Source organism: Chrysemys picta, chromosome 4 (assembly GCF_011386835.1).
Source record: "Chrysemys picta bellii isolate R12L10 chromosome 4, ASM1138683v2, whole genome shotgun sequence".
Taxonomy (NCBI): Eukaryota; Metazoa; Chordata; order Testudines; family Emydidae; genus Chrysemys; species Chrysemys picta.
Genome location: NC_088794.1, coordinates 1,604,139 through 1,627,395, shown reverse-complemented (window position 1 = coordinate 1,627,395; position 23,257 = coordinate 1,604,139). Strand labels below are relative to the sequence as shown.

General features: G+C 57.3%; 1 protein-coding gene and 2 long non-coding RNA genes across 11 annotated transcripts; 2 read left to right on the top strand and 1 right to left on the bottom strand.

Moving 5' to 3' along the window:
• Positions 1-163: 163 nt before the first annotated feature.
• Positions 164-9,296, top strand: LOC112061010 (uncharacterized). The gene is made up of 3 exons (XR_002890063.3): positions 164-296; positions 1,561-1,666; positions 8,771-9,296. It is a non-coding gene; the product is annotated as an uncharacterized LOC112061010 (long non-coding RNA).
• On the bottom strand, positions 9,288-10,907 carry LOC112061011 (uncharacterized). The gene is made up of 2 exons (XR_002890064.2): positions 10,765-10,907; positions 9,288-9,509 (listed from the first exon to the last, which is right to left on the bottom strand). It is a non-coding gene; the product is annotated as an uncharacterized LOC112061011 (long non-coding RNA).
• On the top strand, positions 10,873-22,861 carry ATXN2L (ataxin 2 like). Of its 9 annotated transcripts, none has more exons than XM_065591057.1 (24): positions 10,878-11,343; positions 11,780-11,816; positions 12,893-12,964; positions 13,378-13,434; positions 14,332-14,403; positions 15,398-15,548; positions 15,645-15,769; positions 15,928-16,019; positions 17,106-17,306; positions 17,391-17,566; positions 17,742-17,846; positions 18,105-18,302; positions 18,448-18,537; positions 18,856-18,923; positions 19,007-19,287; positions 19,460-19,529; positions 19,650-19,796; positions 20,239-20,311; positions 20,608-20,795; positions 21,038-21,167; positions 21,252-21,373; positions 21,473-21,682; positions 21,766-21,955; positions 22,403-22,613. In XM_065591057.1, exons 1-24 carry the CDS (start codon positions 11,123-11,125, stop codon positions 22,471-22,473), a joined length of 3,147 nt encoding a protein of 1,048 aa, XP_065447129.1. In that variant the 5' UTR covers positions 10,878-11,122; the 3' UTR covers positions 22,474-22,613. The 9 variants fall into 9 exon arrangements, with proteins under 9 accessions (XP_065447128.1, XP_065447127.1, XP_065447126.1 ...); XM_065591058.1 differs by having other exon boundaries at positions 10,879-11,343; positions 22,398-22,861; XM_065591056.1 differs by lacking the exon at positions 21,766-21,955 and having other exon boundaries at positions 10,873-11,343; positions 17,106-17,271; positions 17,395-17,566; positions 22,398-22,861.
• The last annotated feature ends 396 nt before the right edge of the window (positions 22,862-23,257 follow it).

Genomic DNA, 23,257 nt, shown 5'->3' with positions numbered 1-23,257 from the left:
AGGTCTAGGCTTCCGCTTCCGGGAAGTAACCGGAAACCCCATCCCACAGAGAGCGGGACTAGAGCGGCTGCGCAACAACAGCACCATAGAGAGGAGGCGGTTACGGGCTAGAGCGATTCGTGCAGCCGGCATAAAACCATAGACTACAGTTAGACTGAGACTAGAGCGGCGATACCACAGCGGGGCAGAGTCCGGCTGCCTAGAGCGACTCCTGCGGGCAGAGTTACCATAGAGAGGAGACTCGTTCGCTAGAGCGACAGCTGCGGGTGGCAAATACCATAGCTCAGAGGCGCCGGGTGACTCTGGCGCTGGAACGAGTCCTGCGGCACCGCACAGACTAACAGCCGTGCCGGGGCCGGAGCGTTGGCGGGTGAAGTCCCACTTCGCCAGGCGCGCATGCGCCCACGCAAGCTCAGGCTCCAACACCCGGTTCCTCTATCAGCGGCCACAGGCCTCGTTGTTGCTTTTTACAGATCATAGAGTGGTAGAGGGGCTACGCCAGAGCGCCTCCTATGGGCGATCCGCACCATAGAGATGAGGGGCTGGAGGGACGAGAACTGCCTACAGCGCCACACTTGTACCATAGAGGCAGGGAAGTCAGGCTAGAAGGAATCTCACGAACAGCAAACACCATAGAGCGAACGAGCTAGAGCGGCCGCTCCCCATAAACCTCAAGTGCTGGCGGACAGCGGGAATGGAACGGCGCCTGCCATAGAGCCCAGCCCACGCGGGGACAGAGCGCCGCGCGCTGCTCGCGCGTCCCCTGCAGGAGCGACTGCCCGCCGGGCCATGGGGGGGCAGGGAACGGGCCTCGTCCTAGCCCCGCCCCCTTCCCGCCTCTGCCCCTCCCTCCCCACTGCCTCCCTCCCCACCCCCACCCCGCTGCCTCCCCCGTGCAGCTCCCACGCCCCAAACCAGCCAGGAGGCTGGTGGCACCTTAAAGACAAACCGATTTATTTGGGCATCCGCTTTCGTGGGTATCTGAAGAAGTGGGTTTTACCCACGAAAGCGGATGCCCAAATAAATCGGTTAGGCTTTAAGATGCCACCGGACCCCTCATTTTTGTGGATACAGACTAACGCGGCTAACCCCTGATACTTCAAACCCCAAAGGCCCCCCTGCCCCCATTACAGCTGATGCACCAGCCTGGGGCAGTAGAGCTGAGGCGCCAATCAGATTAATAAGGGCCAGGGGAGTTTGCAGCGCAGAGCGATGGGCTCAGGCTCTCTGCAGACTCAGGGCAGTGGTGCTGTTAGTCACACTTGTGGCAGCTCCTCCGTCTCCAAGAGATGGACTCAGGTAGCATTGGTTACCCTCAGGTTGTTTTTGGAAGGTTATCGCTACAGCCATGAGGCTTAGCCACTTACTCTTTAACTGTAAGCTGAGGGTCAGGAGAATCTGAATACACCTGTGGGCCCCACACAAATGCCTCCTGGGGCCTGCATGTTTGTCACACACCTGTTGTCATTTTCAGCTGGGGAGGTGTGGTCAGTTGTCTTGCAGGTCCATGTTGCTAAAGCTTTGGATTGAGTTGGTTTTGGGGTGGCTGTCTTGATTTAGGTGGCGCTGGAAACGGAGTGTCCCTGATTTGTGCCTTAATTGTAGCAGGAGCCATCCAGGCTTGATTTAAATACTTCAAGGGATGAAGAATCCAGCCCATCCTTAAGTGAATTGTTCCAATGATTAATTATCATCACCATTAAAAACTTGTGCCTTACTTTCAGTATGAATGTGTCCCGCTCCAGCGTCTAGGTGCTGAATTAAAGAGCCCTCTGCTATGAGAAACTGCCTCCCGATGTAGGCCCAACATGTCAGTAACAGCAGTGTGCAGGACGTCAGACTAGATGATCACAGTAGTCCCTTCTGACCTTAAATAGGGTTACCAAACGTCCAGTTTTTCCCTGACATGTCCGGCTTTTCGGCAATCAAACCCCCGTCCGGGGGAATTGCCAAAAAGCCGAACATGTCCGGGAAAAATACCGGCCGGGCACTTCCTCTCCCACGGCTGCTCTGCTCCTCCCCGACTCAGACTTCAGCTATGTTTAAGAGCCAAGCTGCCCGAGCCAGCGCTACCAGCTTTGGGCAGCCTCCGGACCCCGAGCCACCGGCCAGGCACTTCCCTTCCGGGGCTCCGGCTGCTCTGCTCCGGCAGCACAGGGTCTGGAGGTAAGGGGGCTGCCCGAAGCCGGTAGCGCTGGCTCGGGCAGCTTGGCTCTTAAACAGAGCCGAAGTCTGAGTCAGGGGAGGAGCAGAGCAGCTGAAGCCCGGGAGGGGAAGTGCCCGGCCGGGGGCGCAGGGTCTGGAGGCAAGGGGGCTGCCCGAAGCCCGAGCGCTACCGGCTTCACGGTTTTTCTGGGCAGCCTCCAGACCCTGCGCCCCCGGCTGGGCGCTTCCCCTCCCGGGCTCCAGCTGCGCTGGGGAAGTGCCGGCCGGGGGCGCAGGGTCTGGAGGCTGCCCGGCAAACTGTGAAGCCGGTAGCGCTTGGGCAGCCCTTTTCGCGTGGCTGGGAGGGAGGAGGGGGAGTTAGGGCGGGGACTTTGGGGAAGGGGCGGAGTTGGGGCAGGGCTGGGGGGTGGGAAAGGCGTGGGGCCAGGGCCCGTGGAGTGTCCTCTTTTTTTTTTATTTTTTAAATATGGTAACCCTATCTTAAAGGCTGAGTCTATGTCACCTCTTAACCTTCTCTTCTATAAGCTAAATAATTTGTGCTTTTTCAGTGTCTCTCTGTGAGGCAGGTTTTCCAGACCATGCGTTGATCTTGTGAATTTTCTGAACCCTTTCCAATTTATCAACATCCTTTTTGAAGTCTGGACACCCGAACTAGACACAGTATTCAGTAATGATCTCACTGATGCTGTAACTCCCCTTCCCAGCTCCTACTTGATACTTCCCTGTTTATATATCCATGATCATGTTTGCCCTGTTGGCCACCGCATCAACTGGAAGATCCTGTTTGGTTCAGTGTACAGTAGGGTGGGCTGGATAAACCCAGAAAAACCTGCTGTGATGATCTAGTCTGACCTCCTGTATAACACGGGCCATAGGACTTCTCTTGAGTTAATTCCTGTTTGAACTGGAATAGATCTTTTAGCAAAACATCCAATCTTGATTTAGAAATCGCTGTCACAGCCCTGCTAAATTGTTCCCTGGTAAAAACTTGCATCTTATTTCCAATCTGAATTTGTCTAATTTCAGCTTCCAGACACTGCATCATGTTACATCTCTGGGCTGGTCTACACTGGGGGGGGGGGGGGGGGAATCGATCCAAGATACGCAACTTCAGCTACGTGAATAGCGTAGCTGAAGTCAAAGTATCTTGGATCGAATTACCTGGGGTCCACACGGTGCGGGATCGACGGCCGCGGCTCCCCCATCGACTGCGCTACTGCCGCTCACTCTGGTGGAGTTCCGGAGTCGACGGTGAGCGCGTTCGGGGATCGATATATCGCGTCTTAACGAGATGTGATATATCGATCCCGGATAAATCGATTGCTACCCGCCGATACAGCTGGTAGTGAAGACGTACCATACGTCTGCTAGATTGAAGAGCCTTCTACAGGCGAGTCTCATCTTATGTGGGGGTTCTGTTCCGCGGTTAGCGCGAAAGCGAAAACCGCATATAGTCAAAATTACATTGAGTTGAATGGTGGGTGGAATCGCCCGCACTACAGGTACAGTATTCAAATTGTTATATTTCTCTTTTTTTCTTTTTGTTTTTGCCGACCGCGTAAAGCTGAAATCGCGCATGTTAAATGCGCGTAAGATTCAACAGACCTGTACTATCAAATCTCTGTTCCCTATGTAGGTACTTATAGATCAGGGGTGGGCAAACTTTTTGGCCAGAGGGCCACATCTGGGTGGGAAATTGCATGCAGGGCTGGGGCAGGGGGTTGGGGTGTGGGGTATGGGAGGGGGTGTGGTGAGCAGGAAGGAGCTCAGGGCAGGGGGTTGGGGTGTGGGATGGGGCTCAGGGCAGGGGGTTGGGGTGCAGGAGGGGTGCGAGGTGCAGCAGGGAGTTCAAGGCAGAGAGTTGCGGTGCAGGAGGGATGCGGCAGGGGGCTCAGGGCAGGGAGTTGGGGTGCAGGAGGGGTGTGGGGTGCAGCAGGGGGCTCAGGGCAGGGAGTTGGGGTGCAGGAGGGGTGTGGGATGCGGCAGGGGGCTCAGGGCAGGGAGTTGGGGTGCAGGAGGGGTGTGGGGTGCAGCAGGGGGCTCAGGGCAGGGAGTTGGGGTGCAAGGTGCGGCAGGCAGTTGGGGTGCAGGAAGGTGCCCAGGGTAGGGAGTTGGGGTGCAGGAGGGGTGTGGGGTGCGGCAGGGATTTGGGGTGCCGGAGGGGTGTGGCAGGGGGCTCAGGGCAGGGGGTTGGGGTGCGGGATGGGGCTCAGGGCAGGGAGTTGGGGTGCAGGAGGGGTGTGGGGTGCAACAGGGGGCTCAGGGTTGGGGTGTGGCAGGGAGTTGGGTGCGGGAAGGGGCTCAGGGCAAGGTGTTGGAGTGCAGGAGGGGTGTGGGGTGCAACAGGGGGCTCAGGGTTGGGGTGTGGCAGGGAGTTGGGTGCGGGAAGGGGCTCAGGGCAAGGAGTTGGGGTGCAGGAGGGGTGCGAGGTGCAGGAAGGTGCTCAGGGCAGGGAGTTGGGTTGCAGGGTGCGGCAGGCAGTTGGGGTGCAGGAAGGTGCTCAGGGCAGGGAGTTGGGGTGCAGGAGGGGTGTGGGGTGCGACAGGGCTCAGGGTTGGGGTGTGGCAGGGAGTTGGGGTGCGGGATGTGGCGGGGGCTCAGGGTTGGGGTGTGGCAGGGAGTTGGGGTGCAGGAAGGGGCTCGGGGCAGGGAGTTGGGGTGCAGGAGGGGTGTGGGGTGCGACAGAGGGCTCAGGGCAGGGGGTTGGGGTGCCGGAAAGGTGCGGGATGCAGCGGGAGCTCAGGGTTGGTGTGCAGCAGGGAGTTGGGTTGTGGGAAGGGGCTCAGGGCAGGGAGTTGGGGGGCAGGGTGCAGGAGGGGTTCGGCTAAAGCATTTTCCAGAAAGGTCTCCAGCCTGGATCTGGAAACATCAAGAGATGCAGAATCCACCCCTTCCTTTGGGAGTTTGTTCCAGTGAGTAAGGCACACATTTATACCTGTGAGGGTGATTATTTCTCATTGGAATTCAACTGGCTTCCGCTTCCAGCCAGTGGTTCTTGTTCTGCCTGTCTCTGCTAGAGTAAAGAGTCCTTTAGTACCTGGTATTTTGTCCCCTGAAGGTCCTGCTGCACCATAATCCTGTCATCTCTCAATCTGATTTTGGATAAGTGGAACAGACTGAGTTCATTAAGGCTCTCCCTCAAAGGCCTCAAATAATTTTTGTGGTTTTATTCTGCATCCTCCCCAATTTTTCAACATCCTTTTAAAATCTGGACACCAGCCCTGGATGCAGTATCCAGTATACAGGTAACCCCGCCCCTCCTTTTCCTTACACGCTACTCCCGTTTATACATCCAAGACTGCCTCAGCCCCTTTTGCCCCAGCCTTGTGCTGGCAGTTCATGTTGAGGGCTGAGGGTATGTCCCCCTCTCACTTCCCTGTGCCACACAAAGCACAATTAACCAAAAGACAGCCCTGAGTTCTGCAGGCTTGAAAAAGAGATTCAATATTTGTTCGGAAAATGAGGACATCCTGAGCGACATGAAGGAGAGTTAAAAACACATCCCAGGCTTCCTCACAGTGGATCAGTTTGTGCTGCAAGCCAGCGGGACTCAAATGCTGTTTTAAGAAGAAGCGGGGAGTGATGGGGTCAGGCCCAGGGGCAGGGGTGTGTGTGATTATAATAGCCGCATGGGGGTGGGTGATGGTAATTAATCAAAATAATTGTTCATGCTAATAATAAGTCTGTGGCGGGAATATCAAGGATTGGGATCTACGTAACACCCCACGATTGGCACATGATGATGAAATACTGCATATTCCAACAGTAATTCCAGAAGATGTTAAACTCTTAGACATTTTTAAATCAGCATGTCTAGAGAACTTGCAACCAAGAGTTTTAAAAGAGCTATCCAAGGAGTTAGTTGAGCCATTAATATTGATTTTTCAACTAATAATGTGCCAATATTTATAAAGGGTAAATGCCATGACCAAGTTACACCTCTACCCTGATATAACGCGACCCGATATAACACTAATTCGGATATAACGCGATAAAGCAGCTCTCCGGGGGGGCGGGGCTGCGCACTCCGGCGGATCAAAGCAAGTTCAATATAACACGGTTTCACCTATAACGCAGTAAGATTTTTTGGCTCCCGAGGACAGCTTTCTATCGGGGTAGAGGTGTAGTTATAGGCCTGTCAGCCTGACGATGCAAGGCAAAATAATGGAGCAGCTGATAAAGGCCTCTATTATGAATAAAGAATTAAAGGAGGTAACATAATTAATGGCAATCAACATGGGTTTATGGAAAACAAATCCTGTCAACTAATTTATTGCTTTCTTTCATGAGATTACAAGTTTGATATAAGTCACTGTTGATTTAATATACTTAAACCTCTGTAAGGTATTTGACTAGGTATTGCAGGACATTTTGATTAAGAAACTAGAACAATACAAAATCAACATGGCACACATGAAATGGATTAAAAGTTTGCTTACTGATAGGCCTCAAAATATAATTGTATAGGGGGAAGGTCTGTTTCCAGTGGCCCCTGCAGGGATCAGTTCCTGGCCCTGCACTATAACATTTTTATCAATGACCTCGAAGAGAATATAAAAGCACCAGTGCAGCTGACGAGGACAGGTCACCTGATGCAGAGCTATCTGGATTGCTTGATCAGCTGAGCACAAGCAAACAATATGCATTTTAATATGGCCAAATATAAAGTCAGACATCTGGGAACAAATAATATAGGCTGTGGTTACAGGATAGGGGACTCTATCCTGAGAAGCAATGACCCTGAAAAGATTTGGGTGTCATGATGGACAATCATTCAGACATGAACTCCCAGTGCAATGCTGTGACTAAAAGGGTTAATGTGATCCCTGAATGTATAAATGGGAATATCGAGTCGGAGTAGACTAGTTATATTACCTTTGTATTTGGTACTGATGCAACTACTGCTCGAATCTTGTGTCCAGTCCTGGTGCCAACAATTCAGAAAGGATGTTGATAAATTAGCAAAGGTTCAGAAAAGAGCCACAAGAATGATAAAAGGATTCGAAAACACGCCTTATAGTACAGACTCCAGGAACTAAATCTAGTGAGCTTAACAAAGAGGGTGACATGAACACAGTCTATAAGTACCTACGTGGGGAATAGAAATTTAATAACAGAGAGCTCTTCAGTTTAGCAGAGAAGAGGCAATGACATGAAACTGCAGTTAGGCCTTGTCTATACTGCAGAGTTTTTTTGTTTTTTGCCAAAAGGCAGCTTTTGGTGATGAAACAATACTGCAAGGCCACTTTCGGTGACAAAACTCTTCAGTTTTGGTGACAAAATAAAACCACCTAAACGAGAGTCATAGGGCCTTTTAACAAAAGTATTGTCACCAAAGTGCCAGTGTAGACACCACGCTTGATTTTTATCACCTGGCCTCCAGAAGGTGTCCCACAATGCCCATCCTGACCGCTCTGATCAGCAGTTCCAATTCCACTACCCTGCAGCCAGGTAAGCAACTGTCCACCGCTCCTCCTTTAAAGGCCTGGGAAATTTTGAAATTCCACTTCCTGTTTGCTTGGTGTGGACAGCTCACATCACATCATATCTTCCCAGCTGACCATGGCGGTTCCATGCGGCAAACGCTCTCCCGTTTGGACCAATGTGGATCTGCTGAGCAGGGCCGGCTCCAGGGTTTTGGCTGCCCCAAGTAGCCAAACAAAAAAAAAAAAGCCGTGATTGCAATGTGCGGCGGCAATTCAGCGGGAGGTTCTTCGCTCCGAGCAGGAGTGAGGAACCATCCGCCGAATTGCCGCCGAACAGCTGGATGTGCCGCCCCTCTTGAAGTGGCCACCCCAAGCACCTGCTTGGTAAGCTGGTGCCTGGAGCTGGCCCTGCTGCTGAGTATTTGGGGAGAGGAGGCTGTGCAGTCACAGCTGCACTCCAGCCATAGGACTTTTGATACCTACAGGCAGATTTCTCAAAGCTTGGTGCGTCCAGTCAGGAGCTGTTCTCCACTCCAAAGATATCTAGCCAGTCTTGGCAGTCACACTGCAGCGAGCAAGAAGCAGGAGCAGAGACCCCCTGATAAGTGGTTTTGCTTTGTGAAGGGCTGAGGTGGGTTGAGGGCATAGAAATGGCTATGTTTCTGTGTGCTAGACATTTCCCTGTGCAGCTAAGCAGTACGATGGAGATACTTGGCAATCCTCTGTTGAAGGTTTCTTGGCAGAGCTGCTTTGTTCCTTCCCCCATTGAAGGAAACTTTCCCACGCCGTTCTGCAATCACTTGTGCAGGGACAAAGGGGCACCCAGGTGAGCAGCATAGGGATCGGGGCGGAAGCCACAAGCGTGTAGTAGATGCACCCTTGCTTCCCTGCTTACCCTCAGGAGTGAGATAGCTGGTATGAGCCCCCCCCGTGGAAAAGGTTGGAAAATTTAGAATATTGTCCCTAGTCAATTGTACCACAACCGTTTCATATTGATTTTCTCCCCACATACAATGCCCCCTGCCCCAGGGTACACTCACCACGTTTGGGCTGTTGGCTGGCATTTGGTCAGTGAGAAAGTGATTGGTATGTTACTAGAGGTGTATTTTACTGTACTGTTTCAATGCTGTGTGCATATTTAATCATGCTTCTGTGTATTGTTCCTTGTGCTTCTGCAGATGTGGCCTTCAGAGGCATCCCCTACACACCGGCAGAGCACCTCCACCAGATAAGAAAGCATCCAAGATGGAGCAAGGAAGACATGTTCCAGGAGGTGCTGCAATAATCAGATGCAGAAAAGAGGGAACGCAGGCAGTGAAGGGAAATGGAAAGGCTGGACAGAAAAGAAAATGAGGCTTTCATTAGGGATGCAATGGAGAGGATGATTAAAGTTATGGAGAAGCAAACTGAGATGCTTCGGTCCCTCATAATACTCCAGACTGAGCAGATGGGTGCCTGCCCTTCCCTTCAGCACATTCAGAACTCTTTCCCATGCCCTCCCCAAACTCCACCCGCAAATTCCTTTCCACAGTCTGGGACTTCTCGTTTTCCTGTTCACTCCATCCCCACGGACACCTTTTCAAATGATAGCTGGACTAACACACAACTCTGAAAGTCAGCCCTCCCCAGTACCTCTTCCCCCTCCCCAAAGCGTGTGTGTGTGCTGGTGTAGTTTTTTGTGCAATAAAAGCAAAATTTTTTGAATGATAAGCACTTTTTATTTGTTTCCTGGAAATTGTGACAGGAGATGGCAGCAACAAGTAAACAAGCAGTTTAATCATTTGCTTACATTGAGTCCTAGGCCACAAAAATCACAAGTACTTCCTTGCAAAACTTGAAGGTGGAGAGCTGAACTGAGGGGTAGCTCCCCACAATGCATTGCTTTGTTGATGCTACTGCCCCCAGTGTGGATGCGCTCTGCTGACAGAGGAAGACAACATGAAACAACAATTTTCTTTTAGCGCTTTTTGATCATTGACAAAACTTTCGGTGAAAAAAAACTCTGCCAGCGTAACCATGGCCTTAGATTGGCTAGAAGTGAGGTGTGAACTTTTAACAGGGAGGGTAATTAACAACTGGGTCAGTTTCCCAAGGGTCCTGACCGATTCTACTCCACTGGCAGCTTTTAAATCAAGACTGGATATTTTTCTTAAAGAGCTGATCTAGTTCAAATAGGCATTAATTCAAGGCAGTCCTATGGCCTGTGATACAGGAGGTCAGAGGAAATAATTGCAGGGTCTGTTCTGGCATGGCAATCTGTGACCATCTCAAATATCTTCTGGCCCCCACACGTGCCCTTCTGCCCCCCTCCCCCAACTCCACCTCCCACCGGATGCTCTGCCCCCTAGCCCAGCTCCACCCCCCACATGTACCCTTCTGCCCCCCTCCCCCAGCTCCACCCCTCACGTGCCCCTCTGCCCCCTCCCCCAACTCCACCCCCCACGTGCCCCTCTGCCGCCCTCCCCCCTGGCCCAACTCCACCCCCCACACGTATCCCTCTGCCCCCTCCCCCGCCTGCCCCCTGGCCCAGCTCCATCCCCCACCCGCCCCTCTGCCCCCCTCCCCCAGCTCCACCCCCCACATGTACCCTTCTGCCCCCCTCCCCCAGCTCCACCCCCCACACGTGCCCCTCTGCCGCCCTCCCCCAGCTCCACCCCCCATACGTGCCCCTCTGCCGCCCTCCCCCGCCTGCCCCCTGCCCCAGCTCCACCCCCCACCTGCCCCTCCGAGGGCACAGGGTGTCTATGTAACCAGGGTTACATGTACACGTCACGGGGGGGGTGTTCAGGTTGCGCGGGCAGGAGCCGGGACTCATTCTCCCGTCCCCTCTGTGAGGCGGTCCGGCGGAGGGATCACTCTGCGCCTGCGCTCTCAGCTTTACCTGCCCCCAACTTCGGCAAGTTCCCTCCCAAGGAGGCACATGCGCAGCGTGGGGCGGAAGGTCTTTGGGAGGGACGCGCACGCGCAGAGGCGGTGGTGCTTGCTCCCTCCCCCCGGCTACGTGACGCTGTACGCAGGCGCACAAGCCGAGGGCCGCCGGAAGGTTTCCTCAAACGCGTAGCGGGCCCGCAGACCCTGTCACACCTCGCGCATGCGTACCGAGGCAGCACCATTCCCTCCCTTCCGCTCTGTGGTGCGGCGCGTGCGCAGCGGCCGCGAATGGGCTTCTTACCTCGGCGGAAGGATCAAAAAGTTCCCGCTTTTGGATCACGTGGTGCGACCCATCACCGCGGTGCGGATGTGCCCGGCTGGCGGTGCCGTCGGCGCAGGCGCACTGAGCTGGCTTCCCCGCCGCGCTGCCCCTTCTCCTCTCCGTCCACACAGGCTCATTGTGCGGAGGGAGCCTCGAGGAGACCGCTCGGGCCGGGTTCCGATCCGAACGCCCCTCCCCCGCGGCCCGCGCGCGCCGCTCGCCAACGGCCGCGCCGACCGCCTCGCGCCGTCCCCGCCTCGCGCGCGCGCGCCCGCCGGGTGGCTGATTCGCTCGCGCCCGCCCCGCCGGGGTTGACTGGGGCCGCGCCGGCGCCGCCATGTTGAAGCAGCCGCAGCCGCTGCAGCCGCAGCCCCCCCCGGGCGGCCCCGTGCCCCAGGCCGGGCCCCCGCCCGCCCGCAAGGCCCCCCCGCCGGGGGCCGCCCCCAGCCCCAACGGCAGCCTCAGCCCCAGCGGCGGGGCGGGGCGGGCCGCGACGGCGGCCCCGGGCGGGGGGGGAGGAGCAGGCGGCGGCCCCGGAGGAAGCGGCGGCGGCACCAGGTAACAGCCGGGTCCGGGGGGGAGGGGTCGCGGCCCGGGGGGGCGCCGGGAGGGTCCCGTGACTGCGCGCGCGCGCGGCGGGGAGGTGGGGTGGGGGACAGCGCGAGCTTGGTGCTGATTGGCCGGTTCTGCAGCCAATCCCCGCCCGGCGGCGGCGCGAGGGAGAGGGAGACCCCCCTCCCCCCCGAGTTCTGGGAGTGCAGGGTTGGGACCCAGGCGTCCGGGCTGCCAGCGCCTCTCCCCACCAGAACACCCTCCCCGCCCAGAGCCACGGAGGGGACCCAGGCGTCCGGGCTGCCAGCCTGGTGAGCCCTGCCAGGAGGGCGCAGCCTGTGGGGCCTGGCGCGGGCCCCTCGCGGAGCGGGGTGGGTGGGGGGGTGTCAGGCCCGGCGGCGCAGTGCTACTGTAACTAGCTCTACCTGTGATTTGTTTTCAGGGGGCAGAGCACAGGGAAGGGGCCTCCCCAGTCTCCAGTAAGTACCTGAGGCTCTGTCTAAAGGGGAGAGGGGGGAACCTGATGCTGGTCTCCCAGGAGAGCCAGGCTGTCTGTTGTACTGACTTCCTGGTCGAGAGCCTCTTTTCCTCCGCAGCAGCCGCGGGTGGCTGGGCAGGCCCTTCCTCTTTCTTGAGAACATGGCATGGGCTGGAGATGCTTGTGTTGGCCTCCGTTAATGCCTCAGACAATAGCGTCTCCGTACTGCTCTTCCCACAGGCTTCTGCCGGACTTGCCTGGCATTTCCTACTTTCTGCATCGTAATTCAAGTTTAAATGTTTCCCAAAAATGCGTACTAGAGAAGAGAGGGATCCGACCTGCCACCCAGCACTCTGACCTTTAACTGCTTCCTTGTGGCCCAGATCTTAATGAGTGTGTCTCATAGTGTTTTGGTAGCACTTGCTTCCCTTTGATCTCAAGGGACACTAGTGTGATAGGAGTCCCCAGTGAGCCAGACAGTTCCCTTGGGGCCTGGAGCAAGATGGAGCCAGACAGATGCCATTCCTCACCCACTGAGCCAGTCAGTCCAGATTGGAGCTAGTGCCCTGTGGAGGGGAAAGTCCCATATCTCCTTCCCTGATATCTTCTGAGCCAATTTATTCCTCCAACCCAGGGCCAGATTGGAACTCTAGAGGTGAAAGGTCCCATAATTGCCTTCTCAGTCCCCAGGGTATCTGTGCTTTTAAGTTGGTCCCTCCCCTTCACTCCAAGTATGCAGCTGAACACCTCCCCATTGGCTTCCCATCACTGCGGGGAGGGTGTGTGTGTTCTGCTCTGAAAAGCTGCTTTAGAAGAGATGTTCTGCTTCAGGTTCATGGTCTCGTTCCAAGCCCAAAGATGTGTTCTCTGGTTCCCTGAAGTTGGATCCTCTGCCGTGTGTCTCTGCAGTAACAAGTGCAGCCAGAATTTACCCTCAGCAGAGCTGTTCGCTCAGTCCCTGTAGCAGGATGGGGGGCAGAGGGGCGGTGCATAAGGCACAGCTTCAGGGGCATTGCAGTGCTAGTGGGAGTACAGAGTCGCCAGTGGGACTCTGACATCCAGCTGTCTCTCTCTCAGATCCACCTTGGAGGAGGTTTCCCTGCAGTGCTGTCTCTTCCCTCTCACTGGGCCATGTGCTGGGGTTGCTGGGTGAGATTCTCTGGCTTGGGTTACGCAGGAGGCCAGGCTTGATCATTCTGGCCTTAAGATCTGTGAATCCTTGGATTGGCTCCTCCTGGAAAAGAGGGGGCAGGCTCACTCTGGGCCTGCTGGTGCCGATGGGGTTGGCATGAGCTCAAGGCTCCAAAGTTTGGGGGTCGTTCAGGACCCAAGCCTGCGTCTCCACACAGCAGCACGTGGCTGGCCCTGGAGTCGTACCCCAAGCATGCCCTGTAAGTGTAGCATCACAGAGGTGATTGCTGTTAGTACACCACTCATCCTGGTAACTGCCCTGGCTCCTAACCTGGGTGCTGAGGGCGGTGCATACAGGGGAAGCCTGGGGGATGAAGGTTGTGTATTCACTGCTCCTTGTTGATGGGTTCATCTCACTGTGTTAATGATAGGTGTTCGAAGGTGTCTATAACAATTCTCGAATGCTGCATTTCCTGACGGCTGTCGTGGTAAGTGCTGTCAGTTCCTGTTCCAATGCTGAGGGGGTTGCCTAGCATGGTCCATTCAGGAGCAGGCTGTTGCAAGGGTCTCGGGGGCGGGGAGGAGTTTCTGGCTTTGGGGGGAGGACAGTCATACTGTCCCCTCTCTCAGAAACTCCCTGTTCCCAGCATTGGACTTTGAGTTGGGAACTAGGGAGGGAGGTGAAGGGGTGTGTGTGTCATCCAGCAGGACATGTCCATGGGAGTGTGTGTGTGGGGGGGGGATCTGGAGAGAGAGGGGCGGCGTGGGGTATTTTCTGCTGGGGGGTGGACCTGGGCATCAGAGCATCGACGCGCGGCATACAGCATCCAAAAACGGATTCCTGTGCAGGAGGCCTGGATCCCACCCCCCCCCCCCCACCCCCCCCACACACACACACTTGCCACTGTCCTCAGAGAGACTGGGGAGAGGTCACCGGCTGCAGTGTGCGTCCTGCTGTAGAAAGAGAAGTTCTTGGGGGTGGTCTGGGAGTTTCACAGCCAAAGGTCTCACCCCATCTCAGTCTGCAGGCTGCCCCTGGGCTCTGGCAGTTCTTGCCTTCTCAGTGGGTCACAGTGGTGGGCTCCCAGCTGAGTGGTGCTGCCTGGGCTAGGATAGTACGAGCCTCTGGCGTGCTGGGCAGCCGTGAGTCTAGTAGGACCCTGTGTAACAGGTGCCAATGAGAGAGTGTGCTGCTTCCCAGAGTGATTCCCTTCGGGCATCTCCTCTCTTCTCCCAGTTCTGGGGGGTGGGCCGGGGGACCCTGGGAGCTGCAGTGGGGGTGGGGATGGTGTGAAGGAGAAACAGATTGTGCTCTACTGGAGGGAACCTTGGACCCTGTGGTATGTGCTTTCCCAGCCAGTGCTAATCTCTGGCTCTGTCCCCAGGGCTCCACGTGTGATGTGAATGTGAAAAATGGCAGCACCTTTGAGGGGATTTTTAAAACCCTCAGCTCTAAGGTAAGTGTCGGGGGGGATAGTGAAATGCTGGGGTCCCCGTGGCTGGCCAGTCCTCTGGGAAGCAGGAGACAGGCTCTTGGGACAGGGCACACAGTGTCTGAGTTCCATGGTGAACATCTGGGGTCCCCCTGGGCAGTGGCAGGCCTGGCTCTTGGGACATGGCACAGAGCATCTAAGCTCAGTGGTTAACATGTTACTCATGGGGGAATTCTGCGCCAAAAAAATTCTGTGCACAATATTTTAAAATTCTGTATATTTTATTTGTCAAAATAACACAATATGATCAAAATACCTTACCTGTCAACAATACAGACAACAGCAAAAAAGATTCCCCCAGGAGTAAATAGTTAAAGAAACCCCTACAACAACCCAGTTCCAGATTGGGGGGCTGGAGGGAGCTGTTGGGTCCCCAGAGCCCAGACACCCACACCCCCTTCCCCCCAGAGCTGAACCACGGGGCAACCCCCAGCCCAGACAGCAGTCCCTCCAGAGCCTTTACTCCCCCCAACTTCTTTACTGTCCCACCGGGGCACATGTTGTGGTGCGGCCGTGCCCTTCCTTACCCTTTGCCAGAGCTGGCTGGGTTGTCCCATGCACGCTCCAGTCCCTGCAAAAATGAGGATCAAAAAGCATGCAGCTTCCAACCCAGCTGGGCTGGGCGCTCCGCTCACTGCAATCTGAGCTCTGCAGAGACCAGTGGCCTGAAATTCTGCGGGGCAAACAGGAAATTCTGCATTCTGCAGTGGCACAGAATTCCCCCAGGAGTAACCGTGGGGTCCTCCATGGTAGCGGGAGGCTGGCTCCTGGGACATGGCGCAGAGCGTCTGAGCTCTGTGGTGAACATGTGGGGTCCCCCATGGCAGTGGGAGGCCGGTTCTTGTGGCAGGGCGCAGAGCGTCTGAGCTCTGTGGTGAACATGTGGGGTCCCCCATGGCAGCGGGAGGCCGGTTCTTGGGGCAGGGGCACAATGTGCAGTAATGGTGGCTGTTTGCAGTTCGAGCTTGCTGTGGATGCGGTGCACAGGAAGACCCCAGATCAACTGGTGGGACCTAAGCGGGAGGACATTGTGGACACCATGGTCTTCAAGCCCACCGATGTCATGCTGGTGCATTTCCGTAATGTTGATTTCAATTACGCCACCAAAGGTAATGCTGGCCCTCTAGATGGGGCCTGTTCCCGCTTGGGGCTGGGGGGTCGCCCAGAGGGGGTGGCAGACCTTATGGCCCATTGTCTGCTCCTAGACAAGTTCACGGACTCTGCCATCGCCATGAACTCCAAGGTTAACGGGGAGCACAAAGAGAAGGTGCTGCAGCGCTGGGAAGGAGGGGACAGCAACAGTGACGACTACGACCTGGAGTCTGACATGGTAAGACTTCGCTCCTCCTTGCATTCAGGGCCTGGGGTGAGGTGGGCAGGGGTTAGCATGGGGAGAGGGCTCTGGGGTACCCAGATCCTTTCTGCTGCTTGGCGCTCAGCGCTGGGGGGCTCTGCAGAGCCTGTATCTAATACTTGTCCTTGTTGCAGTCTAATGGCTGGGATCCCAATGAGATGTTCAAGTTTAATGAAGAGAACTATGGCGTGAAGACAACGTACGACAGCAGTTTGTCCTCCTACACGTGAGTGTGGGCCTGGGCTCTGTGTGGGAGGGAGCTGTCGCTCTTGGGGAAGAGTGTGTGATTCTTGGGTCCAGTGCCTTTGTATCAGGCTACAAAGGCCAAAGGGGCTGCCCCTTTCGAGAAGAACTGCAGTACCACACATGGCTCCGTTGAAAGAACAAGGGTGTAGCTCTCAGTAGTGAGGGAATAGCCAAGTTCAAGCTGCCCAGGCTGGCTTTCATTTAAAGTCACACCTCCATCAGGAGGATTTTGTTCACTCTTCTTCCACGCAAAAAATGATCCTTTTCCAGCTTGTTTTCTTTGGGGATTTGTCTAGTCCATCTTTCTGTTTTCCTGAGCCAGTGGTTCTCAACTTATTTACCATCGTGGGCTGTATATGCAGTTGTACGTGTGTTGTGGGCAGCATCCACACAATATATATACTACCTATATGGCCCTGAGGATGTGAGTTGGGCTGCAGCTGTATACCGATTGGGCCGCATGTGGCTTGCAAGCCAGGGGTTGAGAACCACTGCCCTGGGGAATCGGATACTGTTTCCTTTGTCCTTGTGGGCCTTTCACGTAGCAGAACGGGGTGGTGGGGGAGAGATTAGAAAAGGAACAGGCGGTTCTGAACCCACAAAAATGGATAGGAGCCTCGGGGGCAGGTGCGTGTGTGCGGTGGGAGGGGTTGGCTCAGGTTGGAGGACCTTGGATAGGTGCGTAGGGCAGGAGTTGGAGCTACTTCTAACTCCTTTTCTTTAACTGCCTTCATCTGGAGTTGATGTCCCTTTCATGTAGATTTTTTTTGGTATAAAATTTCCTAAGAAAACATCCAGATTAAAACTGTTTAGTAAGAAAATGTGTCTGGATGCATCTGAACCACAAAAGTGACCCAGGGTTTCTGCGTGCAGGGTGATTTTCATCCCCCTTGTGCTCAGATGGGCAAACGAATTCCAGAAATAGGCTCCCTCCAGTGGAGACCAGAGCAGCAATTGCCACCCAAAATGGGGGGCTTCAAACAGCTCTGAGCCATAGTGTCATCCTGTACAGCTCTTGGGAGGGTCAGCTGGCACTGAGGCCTGTCTCTGTCTGTCCCTGTCCTAGCGTCCCTCTAGAGAAAGATAACTCAGAGGAGTTCCGGCAGCGGGAAGCCCGGGCGGCCCAGTTGGCCCGGGAGATTGAGTCGAGCCCCCAGTACCGCCTGCGCATTGCCATGGAGAATGATGACGGCCGGACGGAGGAGGAGAAACACAGCTCTGTGCAGAGGCAGGTGTCTGGCAGGGACAGCCCCAGCTTGGCCTCCAGGTGAGAGAGGCGCATGCACACATGTGGGGTGGGGTGGGGAGGGTGTGGGAGCCGATGTAACTCCTCTTCCATCTGTGTCTGCAGGGAGGGCAAGTATGTCCCGCTGCCACAGCGCGTCAGAGAGGGCTCGCGAGGAGGCGTCCGGTGCAGCAGCTCCCGGGGTGGGAGGCCAGGGGTGGGGTCCATCCCTCCCCGGGGCAGTGCGCACCATCCAGACAGCAACTCTAGTCCTGTCCCGGAGCAGCGAGGGATCAATGGAGGTGAGATCCGGGGACCTACATGAGCGGCTTCCTAGGAGGCTCTAGCAATGCCTGAGGCTGGTCTCCAGTGCCCTTCAGCCCGGAGTTCGCACACTGCTCTCTGGGAAGGTCAGGGACTGTGTCCAAGCTGCTGCACCAGCCCTGTAACCCCCTCCTATGCTTGCTTGCTTTCCAGGACCCTCCCGAATGTCTCCGAAGTCCCAGCGTCCCATCCGGGGTGCCAAGACCATGTCTTCCCCGTCAAGCCGCCCTGTGGAGGTCTCGGCAGCTCCCCCTGCAGGTAGGCAGGGTGGGGATCTTTCTGCTCTGATGGCTAGAGAGGGGTCTGCGGCTGGAACATTGCCCCAGTCACTGTTAGCCCGGTGGGCAGGAGGAGCGGCTGAGGGTTAACCTGCAGGGCCCTGCTGGAGACAAGGGTGGTGGTTTATAGAGTCTGAGAGCCCTAGTCTGTGTGGTTGTCCCTGTGTCTCTTGCTGTGTATGCGGGGGGGGGATCAGGACCTATGTTCTCACCCCGTCTCTAATGTTTCTCCCTGCAGTGGGCCGCATGTACCCTCCTCGCTCTCCCAAGTCTGCCTCAGCCACTCCAGTCTCTTCCCAGGATTCTCCGGTGGGATCTGCCGTGCCAGCAGCACCCGCATCCCCGTCGGAGGCCAGAACTGGCCTGGAGTCGAGTGTTTCCCCAACCCCCCCTTCTCCCAAAGTAGCCGCCCCCGTGCCGGCCACTGCTGTTGAGGGTAAGGCCCAGGGAGCAGCGTGGGGCTTCTGGGGACTCTTGTGGCTGCTGTGAGGAGATGGGCCTGGGGAGCTGTGCCTTGGAGCAGGGGTCGGGTGGGGCAGGGCAGTGTAGTGTGTTAAGGGATTTCCATTTTCCCCTCCCAGGGAAAGAGGCTCCCACATCTGTGGCTAAAGATCCTGGCAGAACCTTGGAAGTGACGGGGCCATGTGAGCTCAACAAGGCAGCCAGCAAAGGTTTGTGTGTGCGTCTAGGAGTCAGCACTGACAGGGCCGGGCCCCAGCCACCCTGTGACGCCTCAGAACCTGGTGTGTGCCCCTGAGGGAGACTGCTCCAAGCTTCGCTTCCCAAGCGAAGGGACCTGGGGAGAAGATGCAGGGGCCTGCATCCTCCTGTTGGGGGTCTTTTCTGTGACCTGTCCCCCTCATGGAAGCATAACCCGTCTGTGTTGGCGGAGCTTTAGTGAGGCTGGGGGGTTGGGGTGGGGGTTCCCTATGGCTGGGGGCACCCTGAGGCTGCAGCAGCCCCTCTGCTCACTCCTCTGTTCTCCACAGCAGGGCTGCAGAATGAGCAGAAGCGGACCCAGCTGGAGGAGCTGCGCAAGTTTGGGGCCCAGTTCAAGGTAAGGCCTGGTGACAGCAGGGAGGGTGGGGGGAGTGGGCGTGTCTGGGCTGGCCTCACCACGAGTATCTGGCTCCCCCACAGCTCCAGCCGAGCAGTTCCCCAGAGACCAGCCTGGAGTCCTTCAGTGCCAGGCCCAAGGAGCCTCTGGAGGGCAAGGAGAAGTCCCTTGAGCCGGGCATCTGCGAGGGTCCTGAGGAGGCGACCACCGTGAGCATGGTGCCAAAGCCCAGCGGGACCAGCCTGGAGCTGCTGCCGGAGAGTGGCAAAGAGGAGAAGGGTCTGTGTGAGGTGGCCGAGCAGCAGGCGGCCAGCCCCCCGGGCAAGGGCGAGCCTGAGGACAAAGAGGAGGGGCCTGTGTCCGAGTGAGTCTGCAGCGGAGGGCCAGGGGTTCTCTCACAGGTGGGGGAGGGCAAGGCAGGCTGCACTCAGGGGAGTGAGGGGGCCATGGCAGGCTCCACTGGGGGGAAGTGGGTTGGAGGGAGACGCTGGGCTCTCCAGGGTTTTTAACCCTGATTTGTCCTGCGTTGGTTTCAGGCAAGTGAAGAAATCGACCCTGAATCCCAATGCCAAGGAGTTCAACCCCTCGAAAACGCTGCTTTCTGTGGTGAGTGATCTGGGCTGGAGGGAGTGGGAGCCCCATTGGCTCCAGCGGCTGCTGGTCCTCCCCATGGCTGGTGAGGATCTGGCTGGGTCCCATGCTCACCTGCTCTGTCTCTGCTTCCAGAACAAGTCAACGAGCACCCCCACGTCACCGGGCCCTCGTGCCCATTCCACTCCCTCCATCCCAGTGATCACGGCCGGCCAGACGGGCATGTACAGCCCCCAGTACATTTCCTACATACCTCAGATCCACATGAGCCCTGCCGTCCAAGTGAGCCCCCCATCGCTGTATGGGGGGGGGGGGGGGGGGGCCACACTGGCAGCAGGAGATGAGGAAGCTGGGGGGGGGAGCAGGGCCTGTCCAGGGGGGTGGGGGCACACTGGGAAAGCTGGGGGGAGGAGCTGCAGGAATGGCGGGGGGGCAGTGAGGGACCAGGGTCTCCGGGGGGGAAGGCTGCAGGGATGAGGGAGCAGGGCCTGTCTGGGGTGGGGAGGAGGGAGTGGGAAGGAAATGGGGGATGGGGAAGCTGCAGGGATGGGGGGAGCAGGGCCTATCCAGAGGGGGGGCGGGGGCACATTGGGAAGAGGGCAGGAAGGGGGAGCTGCAGAGGGTGGGTAAATGTGTTTGGGGATGGGGGGAGCTGGGTTCTGAGGGGGCAGGGGAGCTCTCCTTGTTCTTAGGTAACCACCGTGCTGCCGCTCTCTTGTTGCAGGCGCCCCAGATGTACCCATACCCTGTCTCCAGCTCAGTGCCTGGCCAGCAGGGCAAGTACCGAGGGGCCAAAGGTGAGCCTGGCGTTTCTCAGTGGGGCATAGCAAGTCTGGCACCAGCTGCACTGATGGGAGGGGGGGCTGGCTAAAGCATGGACAGAGCTCCCCTCCCTGGTGGGTGGGGCTAACCTGGAGCCCCTCCCAGGGCAGCAGATGCTGATCCACTGGAGTGATGGGATGTCTGGGGAGAGATGGCAGCAGGGACCATTGCGTGGGGCTGGAGGGGAGGGTCCCTCACCATAGGGTTGAGGCAGCCATACAGCCTATGGGCTTCTGGGGGCGTTTTGAGCAGCTGGCTCCTTTTCCCACAGGTTCCCTCCCACCCCAGCGCTCTGACCAGCATCAGCCGACATCCGCACCCCCCATTATGCAAGCGGCAGCGGCGGCAGGGCCCCCCCTGGTAGCAGCTACGCCCTACTCCTCCTACATTTCCTATAACCCCCAGCAGTTCACGGGGCAGCCCACCATGATGCAGCCTATGGCGCACTACCCTTCTCAGGTAAGGGCCACGGGGAGGGGAGGGAGGAGCATGGGGGTGAAGCGAGAAGGGCCCTTCTGTCCCATTGTGGCCTCAGTGGGGCCATCTGGGAGCAGAGGGGTGAGTGTGTGGGGATAGTCTAACAGTCACGGGGCCTGGCTCCTGCAGCCTTTGGGGGCAGAGGGGTGTGCCGGAGGCAGTGAGGGGTGAGCACACAGGGGTGGTCCCTCTAACAGCCGTGAGGCCTGGTTCTTCCCTTGCAGCCTGTCTTTGCCCCGATGCTCCAGAGCAACCCCCGCATGATGACATCTGGCAGCCATCCCCAGGCCATTGTGTCGTCCTCCACGCCCCAATACCCCCCCTCGGAGCAGCCCACGCCCCAGACGCTCTATGGTGAGTCTATAGGCTGGGGCCGGGGAGCCCCGGGGGCTGGGGCCAATTCTGCTGCTCGGGCTCTGACTGGGTGTCTCTCTCCAGCTACAGTTCATCAGTCCTATCCCCACCATGCGACACAGCTGCACCCCCACCAGCCTCAGCCAGCCACCACTCCGACAGGGAACCAACAGCAGGCGCAGCACGCTGCCCCCAGCCCCGTACAGGTGAGGTGGGACGTCCCCCGGGGCTGAGGGGGACGGGAGTGGGTGGGGAGGTGTTTGACTCCCTGACCCTGCTCACAACATTCCTGTGTCCTGGCGCAGCACCAGGCTGGACAGCCGCCCCACCTGGCCAGTGCCCAGCAGCAGCAGAACCTGTACCACACGGCCACGCTGACAGCCACGCCGCCCTCCATCACGCCAGGGCCCAGTGCCCAGTCCCCCCAGAGCAGCTTCCCACAGCAGGCTGTCTATGCCATCCACGCCCACCAGCAGCTGCAGCACGGCTACACCAACATGGCCCATGTCACCCAGGTAGGTGGCAGGGGCAGCAGGGCTGCGGGCACTACACGGGCCCCACCCACCAACGCTCATCCCCCTGCTCTCCCCTCCCACAGGCCCATGTCCAGACTGGAATAACAGCAGCACCGCCCCCCCACCCCGGGGCGCCTCATCCCCCCCAGGTCATGCTGCTCCACCCCTCGCAGACCCATGGGGGGCCCCCCCAAGGCGGCGTGCCACAGAGCGGGGTGCCCACCCTCTCAGCCTCCACACCATCTCCATACACCTATATAGGACACCATCAAGGTCAGTGCTGGGGGTGGGGGGATGTCTCAGAGGTTCAGGACTGGTGGGTGTGTGTGATGGGCCAGGCTGGTACCAGAGTAACCCCCCACCCCCTATGCTGGCAAGCTGTTGAGGGGCTACCCTTCCTTCTCAGAGCTGAGCCCCCAGCTCAGGGAGATGATGGAGGGTCCGGCCCCTAATGTGAAGGCCTGCAGTGAGGGGGCTGTCTAGGCATCAGTGTGACAGGCCTGCAGTGCTCATTGCCCTGGGAGATGGGCGTGGTGAGGGCAGGGCATGTTCTCGCCTTCCTCCTGCAGCAGGTGCTGTGGGTGGGGCTTGGGGAGGCCTCTATGTAGTGGGGTGGATAGGCCGGCTGGCTGCAGCCCTGTCTCCCTGCTGTGGGGGTCCAGTGCTCGGCCTCCTGTCCTGCTTTGCTCACTAACAATCTCTGCTCTCTTTCTAGTTCAGTCTCACCCATCCCAGCAGCTCCCATTCCACCCCCCTGGAAACTGAAGCCTCGATTCCTGACTGTGAACTGAACTCCCAGTGCCGGCCCCTGCCCGGGATCCGGTTTGCTCCTTCTGCCCCCTTGTGTGCGCCCCGGCCTGGCAGCCGGGCCCTGAGGTGGAACCCCCAGCCTGCCCCTTACGGGGCCACAGCTGGGGGCGGGGCTTTACCAAGCACCTTTTTTGTTGGTTTGCGGAGCGTGCAGCGGCAAGAGCCACCTGCCCCTGGCTCCTGGAGCCGCCAAGGTTTTATTTTCTATTATTTATAACTCCAATCGGGCTGTTAAACAGAGTGTTGGGCTCCCCTCCCCTAGTCATGCGACCACAGGAGCAGACCAGACTGATGAACACCGACTTTTTATTACATAAAAATATTTAAAAAGTGGAAAAAAAAATAAAATAAAATTTTAAACTAACTCCATGGTGGGTGTTGGGGTGAGTCTGTGGGGGCTTGTGAGGGGAGGAGAATAGCCTAAGGAGGGGTTACAGTTGTGGAAGGGTGGGGTTGGAGTCGGAGTCCTGGCTTCTGTTCCCTTCATTTCTGCTGTGTGGAGGGTGGGCCCTGGTGAGAGAGCAGGCACTGGCTGCTAATGATCTCTAATGGAGTGACTAAAACTAGGGTAGGGCAGCCAGACCAAAGCCTGGGAAGGGAGGGAGTGAGATCTGCAGCTTCTACCCTGCTGCCCTCTGTTCCTACCCCTCAGCTGGAGCAGCAGTGGGTGTCCACTCTCAGCAGCCTGCTCCCCCCTGTTGGGGGCTAGGCCCCAGCTGCTACTGGAAGACATGAAGGAGCCTACTGCTCTGCACTCAATAGGGC

Excerpts from the sequence above, each read along its gene's own strand:
- ATXN2L (XM_065591054.1), top strand. The coding sequence starts at position 11,123 with ATGTTGAAGCAGCCGCAGCCGCTGCAGCCGCAGCCCCCCCCGGGCGGC. Across the intron at positions 12,965-13,377 it reads CCATGTGCTGGGGTTGCTGG|GTGTTCGAAGGTGTCTATAA; the intron begins GTGAGATTCTCT and ends TGTTAATGATAG. Across the intron at positions 13,435-14,331 it reads ATTTCCTGACGGCTGTCGTG|GGCTCCACGTGTGATGTGAA; the intron begins GTAAGTGCTGTC and ends CTCTGTCCCCAG.